We start from the raw sequence: 13,580 nt of genomic DNA, 5'->3' as shown, positions 1-13,580 counted from the left end.
ATTTGTCATTTGAGTGAATTTTTTCAAATCATACTGGATTGGGTGCACATTCTGTCTCTTTTAATGAAGACATGAGAGTGTGATTCTAAAGGAATGGGATGGATGAAACATTAGGACCTATGGTGACAAGTCAGTGCCCTGTCCTTTTAAACAGTGCTCCATTTCGCAAGTAGTATCCTGTCACCAGCAAAAAGCAAATGAATGAGAGGTGAAATCATTCAAACTCCAGAACAGATTGGCCAAGACAGCTACTGGGGATGCCATTGTCACCTCTTAGCTTGTTAGGCAATAGTTTTAACTACACACACAGAACATTCAGGTACATGAGACAATTCATCCCTAGACTTTCTAATGCTGGCTGCATTTGGCAAAGGATCAGAAATTGGCCAAAGGTAAATGGTGCTATCTTTGTCAGACAATGATTCTGATTCTCGGAAATTATCTGTGATAATCTCTATAGAGTTGATTCTAAGCTTCATTTTTTAGATTTCTGAAATTCTTTAGTCTACTTAGACTCTGTGCTCTTGTTTGAAATGTATTGTGTTGAGGAACTTTCTACCAACTCTAAGGAAAGAGGAGGACCTTAGAAACCACCATTCACGATAGCCAGGGAGATACATACAACAATATTTAAAAATTTTCGATGGTTAGGTCAGCATGTACATCAGAGCACTCGATAGAATAGGAAGTATACCACATAACAAGCATGCAAAAACTTAACATAATAACAATAGTTCTTTGTTTTGAAACAAATAAATAAAAGAGCTACCTATTTTTAGTTGTTGTTGTTATGTGCCATCAGGTCACCTGCAATTCATAGTGACCCTAAGTACAATAGCCCTAAACCCTGCTCTATCCTGTACCAATCTTATTGTCTCTGACACACCTACCCCCATTATCCCAGTCACTGAATCAATCCATCTCATTGACTGTCTTCCTCTTTTGCTCTGTTCCTCCACCATTCCATCCCAAGCATGATGTCTCTCTCCAAAGCCTAATCCCTCCTTGCAGTATGTCCAAAGTATGTCATATGAAGCTTTAGAATCCTTGCCTCAAAGGAGAAGGCTGTTCTCACCCTCTCTAGGACAAACCTGTTTGTTCTCCTTGCAGTCCATGGTATATTTAATACTCTTCTCCAGCAACACAGCTCAAAGGCATCAATTCTACTTCTATTATCCCTAGTTGCTGTCCAGCTTTTTGATGCATAGCAAGTAATTGCAAAGACAGTGGGCCTGAATCAGGGCCACCTTAGTCTCTAGACTGACATTGTTGCTCTTCAGTATTTTGGAAAGGTCTCTGACAGTAGACTTTCTCAATGCAATTTGTCTTTTAATTTGCTAGCTTCTGGCTCCACCTATTTTCAATGGAGAACATAAATGTACCTTTTGTTAAATTTTGCTTATACCTTTTTATTTGTGTACCTTGAATTCTCTGGTTTTATAATATCCCAGAGAATTAAAAGGTTACTATCTTCAGAAGGAGAATTGGTGCCTTTGAGCTGTGGTGCTAGAAAAGAATATTGAAGGTACCATGGACTGCTAGGAAAACAACTAGATTCATTCTGGAAAGGGTTAGACTGGGCGGCTCCCTGGAGGCAAGGATTTTGAGGCTCCGTCTAACATACTTTGGACATGTTGTAAGGGTGGACCGGTCCTTGGAGAGGGACATCATGCTTGGTAGGGTGGAGTGACAGCACAGGAGGGGAAGGCCCTCTATGAGGTGGATTGATTCAGTGACTGGGTTAATTCAGATGGGTGTATCGGAGACAGTGCGATTGGCACAGGACAGAGCAGAGTTTAGGGCTGTTGTACATAGGGTCACTATGAGTCGCAAGTGACTCAACGGCACATAACAACAACAACCATCTTAATTAGTGTTTAAAGAATGAAATAATATGTGAATTATTATAATTCCAAACATGATTTTCCTTTATTTTTATTTATTTATTTAATTTTATTTTTATTTTTTTTTTTGCTAAGCACGCAAATCCAAACATATTTTAATCCAAAGGCGTGTATATATCTACATAGGCCTTGATAGGCCTAAACCTAGATATTTTTGCATTTCATTTAAACAAAATGGGTCAGGGGCTAGAGATTCTGCAAATCATTTCACCTCTTTTCCCACAGTTAAAACAGATTTCAGGCTGTATACTGTTACCAGTCAGAAACAAAAACTCTGTGAAGACCCGACTTATTCCTTATTAGTATTTAGAACATTCAAGTGAAGAAGGAAAGGCAAGACTTGTCTGAGTGCCTCTGACATTTGGCTAAAATTAGGTAACTGTGAAAAAAAGGAAAGATGGTACTGATAATTGATTGCAGCATAAGGTTACAAATATTTTTAGAATTTAAAAAATAAAGTATAAATATGATGTTATAGGGAAAACGTTTTTAAAAATCCATTGTGCTTTGAATATATTCACTCAAATGACAAACATATACATACATATATTTACATATAGATATTTACACAGGCACAAGAAAAAAAAAAATATATATATATGAAATAGTTACTTTGCAGGGTTTGATTCTGTCAGACAAGATTAAATACCTGAATTATCACATTGTTTTTAGAGATAATTTCACCTATTCCATGAGAATCTTAACTTCGAACACTTAGGGACATACACTACTGCATTAATTGGTTTCTTAACTGGTTTAATCAAAAGCACATCTTTTTCTGATTCTCAGCGCATTAACTAAATGCTAGCATAGCCAATTTTGGCTATAAGGAGCCCATTAGACAAATTAATGCCCTGTTTTCTAAAGAATAACAATACAAATATTTTTGAAAGTTCATCATTTACCTTTCAAAATCAGCTTTTCCAGATATTCTATGGTCCTTCTGCTCCTACAGGTTCTCACATGCCCCTGACCATTTTTAGGTTTTGCATCAAATTAGTTCGTATTTTGTGTACTGTCCATTTAATCAACACTAAGTCAACAAAGTAATATCGGCCAAAAGCTTATTTGCAAGAGGCCTACAGCTGAATAGGCCACTGAAAGACTCCCTCCCAGCCACAAGAAGTAAGGAGCAATCAATACCTGTAGGACTTAGCAAACCGCAACCTTGTTTTGGCTCTTGGAGAAGGTCCTGGCACCATGGCTCCCAGAGGCTCCCAGACAAAAGCCATTTGTCAAGAGTGTGCCAAGAGGGGCTGGAGAGGAGGGAAGTCAGAGTTGGTTGGAGGTCCTGGGGCTGGAGGCCCCCCCAGGGAGCAGAACACCACACTGGTGGCCAAGTGAGGACATGTCCTCTGTGTGGTGGTGAACGCTGACAGAGTGGTGGCCGGCTCCCCAAGCCGGGCTGGAAGGGATGGCCAAGACTTCCGGCTGCATGACACTTGCCCTTTGCGACAGAGCTTGCTTCACTCAGCCCTTATCTCTTCATGAACGTGAGAAGCACTCCCTCCCTCATAAATTTGCTTTTATATTTAGCCCTGATTAAATAGCAGAGTCACACCACTACTCCTGAAAAGCACCAGGCACACAAGCGTGCACACACACTCATGGAAAGGTTTGAGTCAAGTGGAGAGTCTTCACATCGAGAGGAAACTGAAAATATTTAAAAAAGAAAGTAAATAATTTTTTTTAAAAAAAGATAAGCATTCAGTTAAACTTGACATAGATTACTGAATTTCACATAACCTGCTGTCAAAGAACGTTTTGCTGATTTCAGCTTCTCTTAGAGAATTTTACATGGTTACAGTAAACCTTTGCAGGAGGATGTGATCATCTCCAAAATGCCAAAATACTGCCTGCCTGCCAGTCAGTGGGAGATGCAAACAAGCAGATCACTTTCAAAGCTTCTGGCAGCTTTGCCCTCAAGGAGACACCACCGCATCAGGAGAGGAAATGATAATGAATGACTTTGACAACAAAGATCAGTTTTCAGTCCTCCTTCTAGTCCCTAGAAATATTTCTTAGTGATGCAAAATCCCTGCAGTCAAAGTGCTTTCAAATTAAATAAATGAAGAAAGCCAAACAGTGTCTTTCCACGTGCTTTATGAGGCCAGCGTGTTCAGAGAAGGCGTATATTTCAAGATACTGCGCTTGAGGAGTCAAAGGCCACCGGTGGCGTCATGGTCCTCATCTCAGAGCGATATTTAATGTTAACAGTGCAGTGTAATTCCATCAGTCCCTGTCCAAACACTGCCCTGCCAGTGACCTCAACTGTAAACCAAGGCAGAGCTCCCTTCTGAGGGATAAGATTAGAGAGGCTTGGAGTGCCCTACAGTGAATTTAACCCATGGCAGACCAGACAATAGCCAAGAGTTGAAATCAGAGAGTGTTCACATATCCAGTAAACTCTGAGATCCACCAATGGTGCACCTCTGGTCATACGCAGGCAGTTTAAAAAAATGTTCATGTAGTTTCCTTACAAGTTAAATGCAAAGCTTATTTCCAAACAGCATCCAGCACACCATGGGTCTGTGGGAGTGTCAAAAGATCCTATATCAGCTTTGGGGATGAGTAATAGAAAGCACACTTATGGTTTCACCTCTTTGTTAGGCTAAAAGTGGGACAGCCACTCTGAACAGCAGTCATCTTGAAGGGGCTCCTGATACTTCAGATCAAATGCATTTTCTCAGAATCAACCAGCAATATTTTATTGCATGTCATACTCCTTTTTTTTTTCTGTAAAAGTCTTCACAGTTCACTGGAGCCTGGTAGCCTTTAAGGAGGTCTGAGAAGACACCTACCTCCACCAATGTCCTCAATGTATTTTTTATCAGAATCATTGTATTCCCTCCTGCGATTTAACTTCAATTTGGCGCTAGCTCTTGGGAAATACAAACACTCTTGGCAGAGTTAACACTGAGCTGAGCAACTTGGCATGAACGTGAGACTGGAGCCAGACAGTAGAACAGGGAATGTGGAGTCTGGGCAGGGAGGGGAGGAGTCCCAGATGACTGTAGGGTGGGGAAGAGTGGTGGGAAGGTGGGGTAAGGGAAGGTGAACCCAAAGACACAGCAGAGGCACTGGAGGGAGGGTGTTTGTCAAGATCTGTTTCCTTTACCTTCCAGACCAGACAGACTTCTCATTTTTTCTGAATGCTTTTTACATTTCAAGGGTGAAACTGCACCACTGGGTTCTGATACTGAAAGCAGAAAGTTAGGTTTACAGCCAAAGAAGAGGAAAGAGGTGTCTCACATAATTGTCCCAACTAACATGCAGGATGAGAATTCTATTTTTAATCCAGGCCTGTAATCAGCAATTAATATGTTACTACTAACGAATTGTCTTTTCTTATCAGTTAATTTTTAAAAAAATATTTTTAAAGATTGATATATAATTGATAAACTAGTGAGAATGATGATATTACAGAATAAAGGCTATCCAACTCTTCCCAAAAGGCATACACAACGAAGCCAAAGCAAATTTGTCTAAATATTGCCTCAAATATTCCCCACTCCTCTTGAGTCTAGAAAACAAGTATCTAGAACAGTAATTTCAGAAAAAAATACAAAATGAAAAACCAAAACAGTAACACATTGTCATAAAAAAAGGCATCAAGGTGGGGAAAGAAGTGCCAGTGAAAGAGAGGACGCCCCTCGAGGAGATGGATCGACAGTAACAGTAACAATGGCATAAGGAGCTCAAGCATTGTGAAAATGGGGACGATGGCACAAGACAGGGCAAGGTTTCAATCGATTGTTCATAAGGTTGTTCTGAGCCATAGCTGACTCAATAGCACCTACTATTAAGAACATGAATGCAAAATTATGACCAGGAGAACGGACACTTCCGTCCTTTTTTTCTAATATATAACTGGAAAATGACACAAGAAGTATCTTCCGATGTTAATGTTATTTATTTTTTCCTTAAAAAAATTACTTATTACCTCTGCCATTCACGCACAAAGCCTCTTAGGTTACTCGGTTTAAAAAGACTGAGATAAATGGCAAATATAGTTAAGCCTTGGTTTCAGACATAAACATGGAGCAGGAGTGGTATCCACTTCCTAAACAACATGCCTCTGGAAACTCTCTGAATTTTGATAAAAGACCATAGTTATAGAAAGACTTTCAAGCCTTTTGTTCATAGGGTGGCTATGAGTCATGCTCGACTCGACCACAACCAACAACAGTATTGTGAGGGTCTGGCTAATACTTCATAGACGTTAAATTTGAGACAGTTAAGAAACTTAGATGCTTGTCTAGAATGAATTTGTCATTTCTATTATAACCATAACATTTCCTTCATAGGTACTAATGACAAGAAGAAAATGAAGTAGACACTTTTATAATATTATTATTAGTTTTACTATCTTAAGCATGTATCACAACAGAATTAAAGCAAAAGCATTTTACAAAGAGAGTTACTCTTTCTGAAACAAGCAATATCTTCTTAAGGGAAAACTAAACTTGTATCTTGGTAAAATAGATCTTTAAATTGAAACATTGTTTCTATCTCATTATATATTTATTTATATAGTTCCTGGCCCAGTTTTAAAATCTCAGTAAAATGCATACCTCTGCCAAAAATTTAGATCTTAGATTCCAACTGAGTTCTAAATAAGGAATCTGCTTTGCCTTTTAAATATTTCTAGAATTTTGGTTCCAAGATTCCAGATGTCACATGTGGCAAATTTAAGTTTTGGTGTCTGACCGAAAAACTGAGAGTTACTTTACAGACAAGTACCAGTATAAAACAAATTAAAAATCCATAAGCTTAAAAGTGGAGGGGTTTAAATATGATCAGGTCTACATTTATTTGCACACCAAGTCATCCTTGATCAGTAGAGTGAGGTGGGATTTGAATGAAACTTTGGAGAAACAAAGAGTTACATTAGTGGTATAGTGGCCTGTTAAAATTTATTGCCTCAGGAAGCCAGAACTGGTAGAAAGATGGGTTTCAAGATAAAGCTTATTTCGAAATGGTCACTGGTCACAGACCCCAAACCAGCAGAAGTTCACAACAGTCTTTTATTTATCATCTACTTTTGATAAGAGTTTTAAAGTAATTGCTTTCAGAACATACATTGCTAAAGAGTGTGGCAAAAGGACATAGTAGCAACTGGACTTGTGCACTTTTAACAACTATTATTCATTCAGTGCAAGTAATTATGACTGAAATAGGGCTTCTTAAAAATTATATTTAAGATGCATTGCAATTATCAAGCATAAATTCTTTCCCCAAATGGAAGTGCTATAATATAATTCTAGAACTTCGAGTTATTTTCCACCTTTTTTTTCCTAAAGCGTAGATGTGTCTATTTGATTTATAGGTTAACTGTCCCAGGCTTTTCCACAAAGGGCCAATTATTTATAATCTAGAACACAGTATATAGTTTTAGGGTACTGAGGAAAGCATGATTTGTGTTTTTAAGCTTCTACAAATGCATTTTTCACTCAAAAAGTTCTAGATAAAAGTTAAGTAACCCTCAAAATAGAACCTAGAAGACTTTAATAAACTGAATGATGTTCAATGTTAATAGATGAGAAGATTTAACATAGTTAAGATTGCACGTTACATCTACAGATTAGCTAAAGGCCTATCAAAAATCCTAGCTTGTATTTTTAGAAATTTATTATCTGAATTTAAAATTCATAAGGGAAGGCAAAGAATCAGAAGAGGCAAAACACTGTAAGAGTGCAAAGCTCTAGCTATAAAACAGTTAAAGTATTTTATTAATAAAGGACAGATATATAGATAAATGGAATAGAGTTGACAGCCCATAAATAAAACCTTGCATTTTGACTAATTGATTTTCTACAAGGGTGCTTACCTAAGTCTCTGATGGATAAACAGTCTTTTCAAGTAATTGTGCAAGGACAACTGGATATCCATATTGAAAAGAAGCAGAATTCTCCATTAAAAATCATTTTTAAATGGTCCATATATACTTGATGTTAGAGCTAAAGTTATAAAATTCTTGGAAGAATATGAAGGAATAAATCTCCATTAAGTTATGGTTTCTTATATTTAATGAAGGAATATTGTTGTTGTTGTTGTTGATGATTGCCTTCGAGTCTAGCAGGACTCGAAGTGACCCTATGAACAAAAGGCCTGAAGGCTTTCTATAACTATTGACAAATATCAAAGCTCATAGAGTTTCCTGAAGCAGGTTGTTTAGGAAGTAGATGCCACTCCTGCTTCCAAATAAACCTTCATAAAGTTGTTTTTGTTATATGCCGTTGAGTTGCCTGCAACTCATAGTGACCATAAGTACAACAGCCCCAAACCCTGTTCTATCTGGTGCCAATCTTATTGCCTCTGACACACCACCTTCATTACCCCAGTCACTGAATCAATCCACTTCATTGATGGCCTTCCATTAAGTTATGGTTTCTTATATTTACTGTGGAGCTCTGGTGGCCTAGTGGCTAAAAAACTGCATTGCAATACCAAAGGCATGCAGTTTGAGGCCACCAGTTGTTCTTCGGGAGGATGGGCTGTCTAGTCCCATGCAATTAACTGCCTGTGAAAACACGCCCAAGGGTCAGTTATGGATTGGTTCTGACTCAATGATATACCACAACAACAAACATATTTGATGTATAAATTAATAAATTTTAAAAATTCATATTCATCCAAATTTAAAATTTTGTATCGTAAAAAAATAAAGATAATCCACAGGAAGGAATAATAACTTTCAATCATACAGTAAACACAAAGATGACACTTCTCTGGTGCTTTGAATCCACCAGCTTTCCTGGGGAGAAAGACACACAATTTCTTGTAAGCTTTACAGCTTCCAAAAATGCACCGAAAGGGTCAACTAGACATTGGTTCAGCTTAATGCCAATAAACTTGATTTTTTTAACGTTTTAGTTTCTCATTAACAAATGACACTATAATCCCTTTTAACAACGCTTGGTAGCCAGTAATCATCTTCCTTTACCTGAAGGTTGTTTTCTAGACATTTTGATATATAGATGCAATGTATATTTTTTGTGATTATATTTTTTTTCACAAAGCATAACATTTTTAAGGTTCATTATGTTATAGCATGACCTTTCATTGTTGAATAGTAGTGTGTGTGTGTGTGTGTGTGTGTGTGTGTGTATAAATAAATGCAGAATTGAGAATTGTTTGGTCATTAGTATATGATGAACATTTGAGGAATTGCTACACTGTTTTCTTTTTTTATTTTATTTTATTACTTTTAATGAATATTTACACAGATTTTGGATTTCCGTTCATTCACGTTACACTGTTTTCTTTCTTTTTTTTTTATTTTTGTGTGAGTGTACCGTCAAATCAGATCTGACTGGTACAGGAGGAGATTGTCCCTGCTTTCCCGGCAGAGCATCTGGTGGATTCGAACTGTGAGCCTCTGGGATTGTAGTTGCAGCTCCTTGCCACTACGCTACCAGAGTGCCCCACTACACTGTTTTCTAATGTGATCACAGCACTTCTCTTTTCCATCACATGAGGGTTTTCATTTTTCCGCATTTTCGCCAGCGCATTGAGATACTTGTCTTTTTATATTAACCATCTTTGTGAACATGAAGTTGCATTTCATTAGGATTTTGTTCATAATACCTAACCTTCTGATGATTTTGAACACTTCGTCATATTGCATTAATTTCCGTGGCCTGCCTGCCCTAACAAAGTACCTCAGATTAAGGGGCTTGTATACGCTCTCAATCAGATGGATGGTGACTGCTGCGATGGGCTCCTGTGTGTCAGGAAGTGTAAGAATGGAGCAGGACAGAACAAGGTTCAGATCTTTTGTTCATAGGGACGCTAAGAATCATGCTCGACTCATGGCACCTGACAACAACAAGAAGAACAGATTATTGCCTCAAAGTTCTGGAGATTGGGAGTTTGAGGCACTGAGAGAGCTATTTTATCTCTGTCTCTTCTGCGGATTCTTCTTTGTGTTTTTCAGTTTCTGGTCACTCCAGTGGTTTTTTGGTGTTTCTTGTCTTGTACAAGCATCTCCATGAAGCTGTCTTCTACCATGTACCTCTCTGTCTATCCTACTTTTATAAACACAGCACTCACATTATATTAGTACTCTACTACAGTGTAAACTCATGTTGACTTAAGCGACACCTGGAAAGACCCTATTTTCCAAAGAAGTTTCCATTCACAAGGATTAAGATACCAATTTATCTGTTTAAAAAAATGTAAAAGATGTGCTTCATTGAAGAGAAATCAACTTAGATTTTCTGCCCATGTTGTTATCTTTTTATTAGTAAGTTGTAAAATTTATTTATATATTCTGGATATGAGTCATGCTTTATTTTAAAAATATATGTAAAAACTTGTATAGAGAGCTCTGGTGACCTAGTGGCAAGAAGCTGTGCTGTAATCCTGAAGGCACGCAGTTCGAGGCCACCAGTTGCTCCACGGGAGAAGGATGGAAAATCTCCTCCAGTGTGATTAACTGCCTCTGAAAACCCTCTGGAGGGTCAGCTCTGAGTTGGTTCCACTCCACAGTACACAACAACAAGAACAACATAAGACCTTTATTGAAGTATTAGTCACAACAGTCCAAAAGTAAATACCAATCAACTGGAGAATTTATAGTCTCCATTTAGGCAGAAAATGGAACTTTATGTAGCCATAAAAGGCAATGCTACATCCTAAGTGAACCTTAAAACTGTTTTTCTAAGGGAAAGAATCCAGTCATAAAATGTCATGTTGTTGTTGTTTGCTGTGGAGTCAATAACGCTTCTATATATTGAAATGTCCAGAAAACAAACTTCAGGTACAAGAAGAAGATTACTTCTTGCTAAGGGCATTGAAAGAGATGATAGGGAATTCCTGCTGTTGAGAAAACAAAGGCAAAAAAAAAATTAAACTGATTACCACTGAGTTGACCCTCTAGTGGGGTTTTGGAGGCTGTAAAGCACCAAGTAATTGCCTATCTTTCTGCCTAGGAGCAGGCAATGGATTTCCAACCATCTTTGGCTTGGTAGCATAACTCGCTATGGACCAAGCCACCAGCGCTATTTTAGGATGATAATAATATTTTAAAACTAGGTAGTGGGAAGTCTTATCCTGTAATTATTCACAGCCTCAGAAATAGACTTCCGTGCTGTTGTAAGTTGGAAATAACCCAATGGCAGTGAATCTTTTTAAAAATTAGTTTAATATTCCACAACTTTGTGACTACTGAGTTTCATACTTAAAATATGTTAACTATATCAGGAAAAGGAGAGTTCCAGGACAAACACACAAGTAAGATATAAGTAACCTAATGGACTGCCAACTAGTTGGATGTGACTCACAACCACCTTCCAATAGGTTATAAAGCTTCATTGAACAAGGGTTGCTTCTCTTATTCCAATAAAGTGAGGTAATCCTGGAGGATTAAAATTGTTGATCTTTTGATTATCATCTGACATAGTATGTGCAATGCTGCCATTGTTCCTTAAGATACATTTAAAGGATTAAAATAATTAAGATAAGGAATAAAACAGCCAACAGGTATCATATTTGGGCACAAGCATAAAATAGTCAAGAGATTATTGACTGTGGGTCAAAATGCTTTGCTCTGCCACGTAAGAGTTGTGTTTGGAATGTTTTAGCAATTTGGGAGATAGTACAAGTCCTTATTCTCAATTTCTTCTAAACAGTTGAGATAAATGAAGGCTGAAGAAAAAAAATTAGGAACTAGCAATGGCAGGGAAGGGAAATATATTTTATTTGTTGCAGAAGACAAAACACTACCGTCTTCAATATGGATTATTTCTCAATATCAAGAAGACAAACACCCTCAGTACTAACCCAAAAGGCAACATCATAATATATGAAGGAAAGATTAAAATTATCAATATCATAATAGATGAAGACAAGATTAAAATTATCAATGATTTTATCTTCTTTTTTTTTCTTTTTTTCAGTTTATTTTTCATTTCAATGAACATCTACAGAGATTTTGGAATTCCATTCATTCATTGTTGCACCCTTCTCTTTTTGATTCCACAATACATAGTAGCAGTACTGTTGAACATAGAGTCACTATGATTTGTTAAGTGACTCGACGGTGGCACATAACAACAACAACAACAACCAGCAGTCAGGAGATGAGGAGACACATCACATGAGAAAGTTCACTGTCAGGAACCTTTCCAAATTACTAAGGAGTAATGATGCCAGTTTGAAGACCAAGTTGTCCCTGATTAGGCCGTGGTCCTTTCAATTTCTTGCTATGCTGGACAATGAGTAAGGATGACAGAAGAAGAATTGATGATTTTGAGTTGTGGTATTGGAGAAGAGAGCTGAAGATCTCATGGACAGCCAAAAGTACAAACAGATATGTCTTCGAGAAAGTGCAGCAAAGTGTTCCTTGGAGGTAAGGATGGAAAAGCTTCATCTCACATACTTTGGGCATATTCTTAGGGGAATCTATTCCTTAGAAAAGGAATCAGGCTCGGAAAGGTGGAAGGTGAGTATAAGAGAGGAAGACAAAAATAAAAAAGAGAGAGAGAGGAAGACCATCAATCAGATAGATTGATACAGTGAGTGCAGCAATGGGCTCAAGTATGTCAGAGATAATGACTATGGCACATGTAGGACAGGGTTCAGCTCTGGGGTTCATAGGGTTGCTATGAGTCATCTTCAACAAGGCAGCACCTTATAACAACAACAGTGTTTGGGAAAAGTCTTCTAACTATCCAATAGGACATATTTCTAGTCAACTTTTTAATAATTTTTAAAAGAATCACTTGATTTAAAATCTTCTGTGGCTAGTCATTTTGTATATGACTAGGTACAAAGAACAAACAACTTCTTTCCAGTATTATACACATGAATAGGGACTGAAAGCATTCTCCTAAGCAATTAAATAGTGAGTTTAAACAAGTGTTTTCCTTTAGAAAAAGTTTCCTGATTACAGAAATGATGCAACATGTCAAAGACACTCCGGTTTTCCTACTGGTCACATTTATATCACTTAGAGTGACACATTCAATGAATGAATATCTTCCTTAAGAAGCCTAACTGCCATGCAGATAGAATCCACATCTGCTTTCCTCCTGGACCTCCAAAGTACAGCATATGGCGCCAACATGAGCCCCACTGACATCAGGTTGCTTCATAGCAACCCTCCATCAGATTTCTGTGGCTGTTAATCTTTAAGAGAAGAGAATGTTCATCTTTTTCTTAGGTAACCAGTGTTGGTTTTGAACTTCTGAGCTTTTGTTAGCAGCCCAATACATCTTACACAGTGCATTAAGGAATCTGTGGGGGAAAAAAGAGTCATGAAAGTACTTGTTGAAATAATGAGTGAATGAACATTGAGTATCTTCTAAATAAGATACATTGCTTATTGTTGTTGTTGTTGATTGCCTTTGAGTCAAGCATGACTCACAGCGACCCTATGAAGAAAAGGCTTGAAGCTCCTCTACAACTATTGAAATTTATCAAAGTTCATAGAGTTTCTGGAGGCATGTCGTTTAGGAAGTGGATACCACTCCTGCTTGTTGTTGTTGTTGTTATGTGCCATTGAGTTGCTTGCGACTCATAGCAATCCCCTGTTGAAGAGCCCTAAACTCTGCTCTATCCTGTGCCAACCTCACCGTCTCCTACACACTCACTCCCACCACTCCAATCACAGAATCGATCCATCTCATCGAGGGTCTTCCTTTCCTACTCTGTCTCTCCACTCTCCCAAAC

At 37.8% G+C, this 13,580-nt stretch overlaps 1 protein-coding gene across 6 annotated transcripts in view; it reads right to left on the bottom strand.

Moving 5' to 3' along the window:
- PDE4D (phosphodiesterase 4D, cAMP-specific) overlaps window positions 1–13,580 on the bottom strand; it is a 2,352,803-nt gene that overhangs the window by 506,283 nt on the left and 1,832,940 nt on the right. The window contains exon 1 of one of the 6 annotated variants that reach the window (XM_006891521.1): window positions 3,048–3,151. The exons of the other annotated variants lie outside the window; for them this stretch is intronic. Coding sequence (XP_006891583.1) covers window positions 3,048–3,136 — 89 coding nt within the window. The 5' untranslated portion in view covers window positions 3,137–3,151. Of the gene's footprint in view, window positions 1–3,047; window positions 3,152–13,580 lie in introns of those variants that run through there. 6 annotated transcript variants of the gene reach the window in all.

The sequence above is a fragment of the Elephantulus edwardii genome, unplaced genomic scaffold (assembly GCF_000299155.1).
Source record: "Elephantulus edwardii isolate Elephantulus edwardi_28Jun2011 unplaced genomic scaffold, EleEdw1.0 scaffold00099, whole genome shotgun sequence".
Taxonomy (NCBI): Eukaryota; Metazoa; Chordata; class Mammalia; order Macroscelidea; family Macroscelididae; genus Elephantulus; species Elephantulus edwardii.
This window is presented reverse-complemented; position numbering and strand designations above follow the sequence as displayed.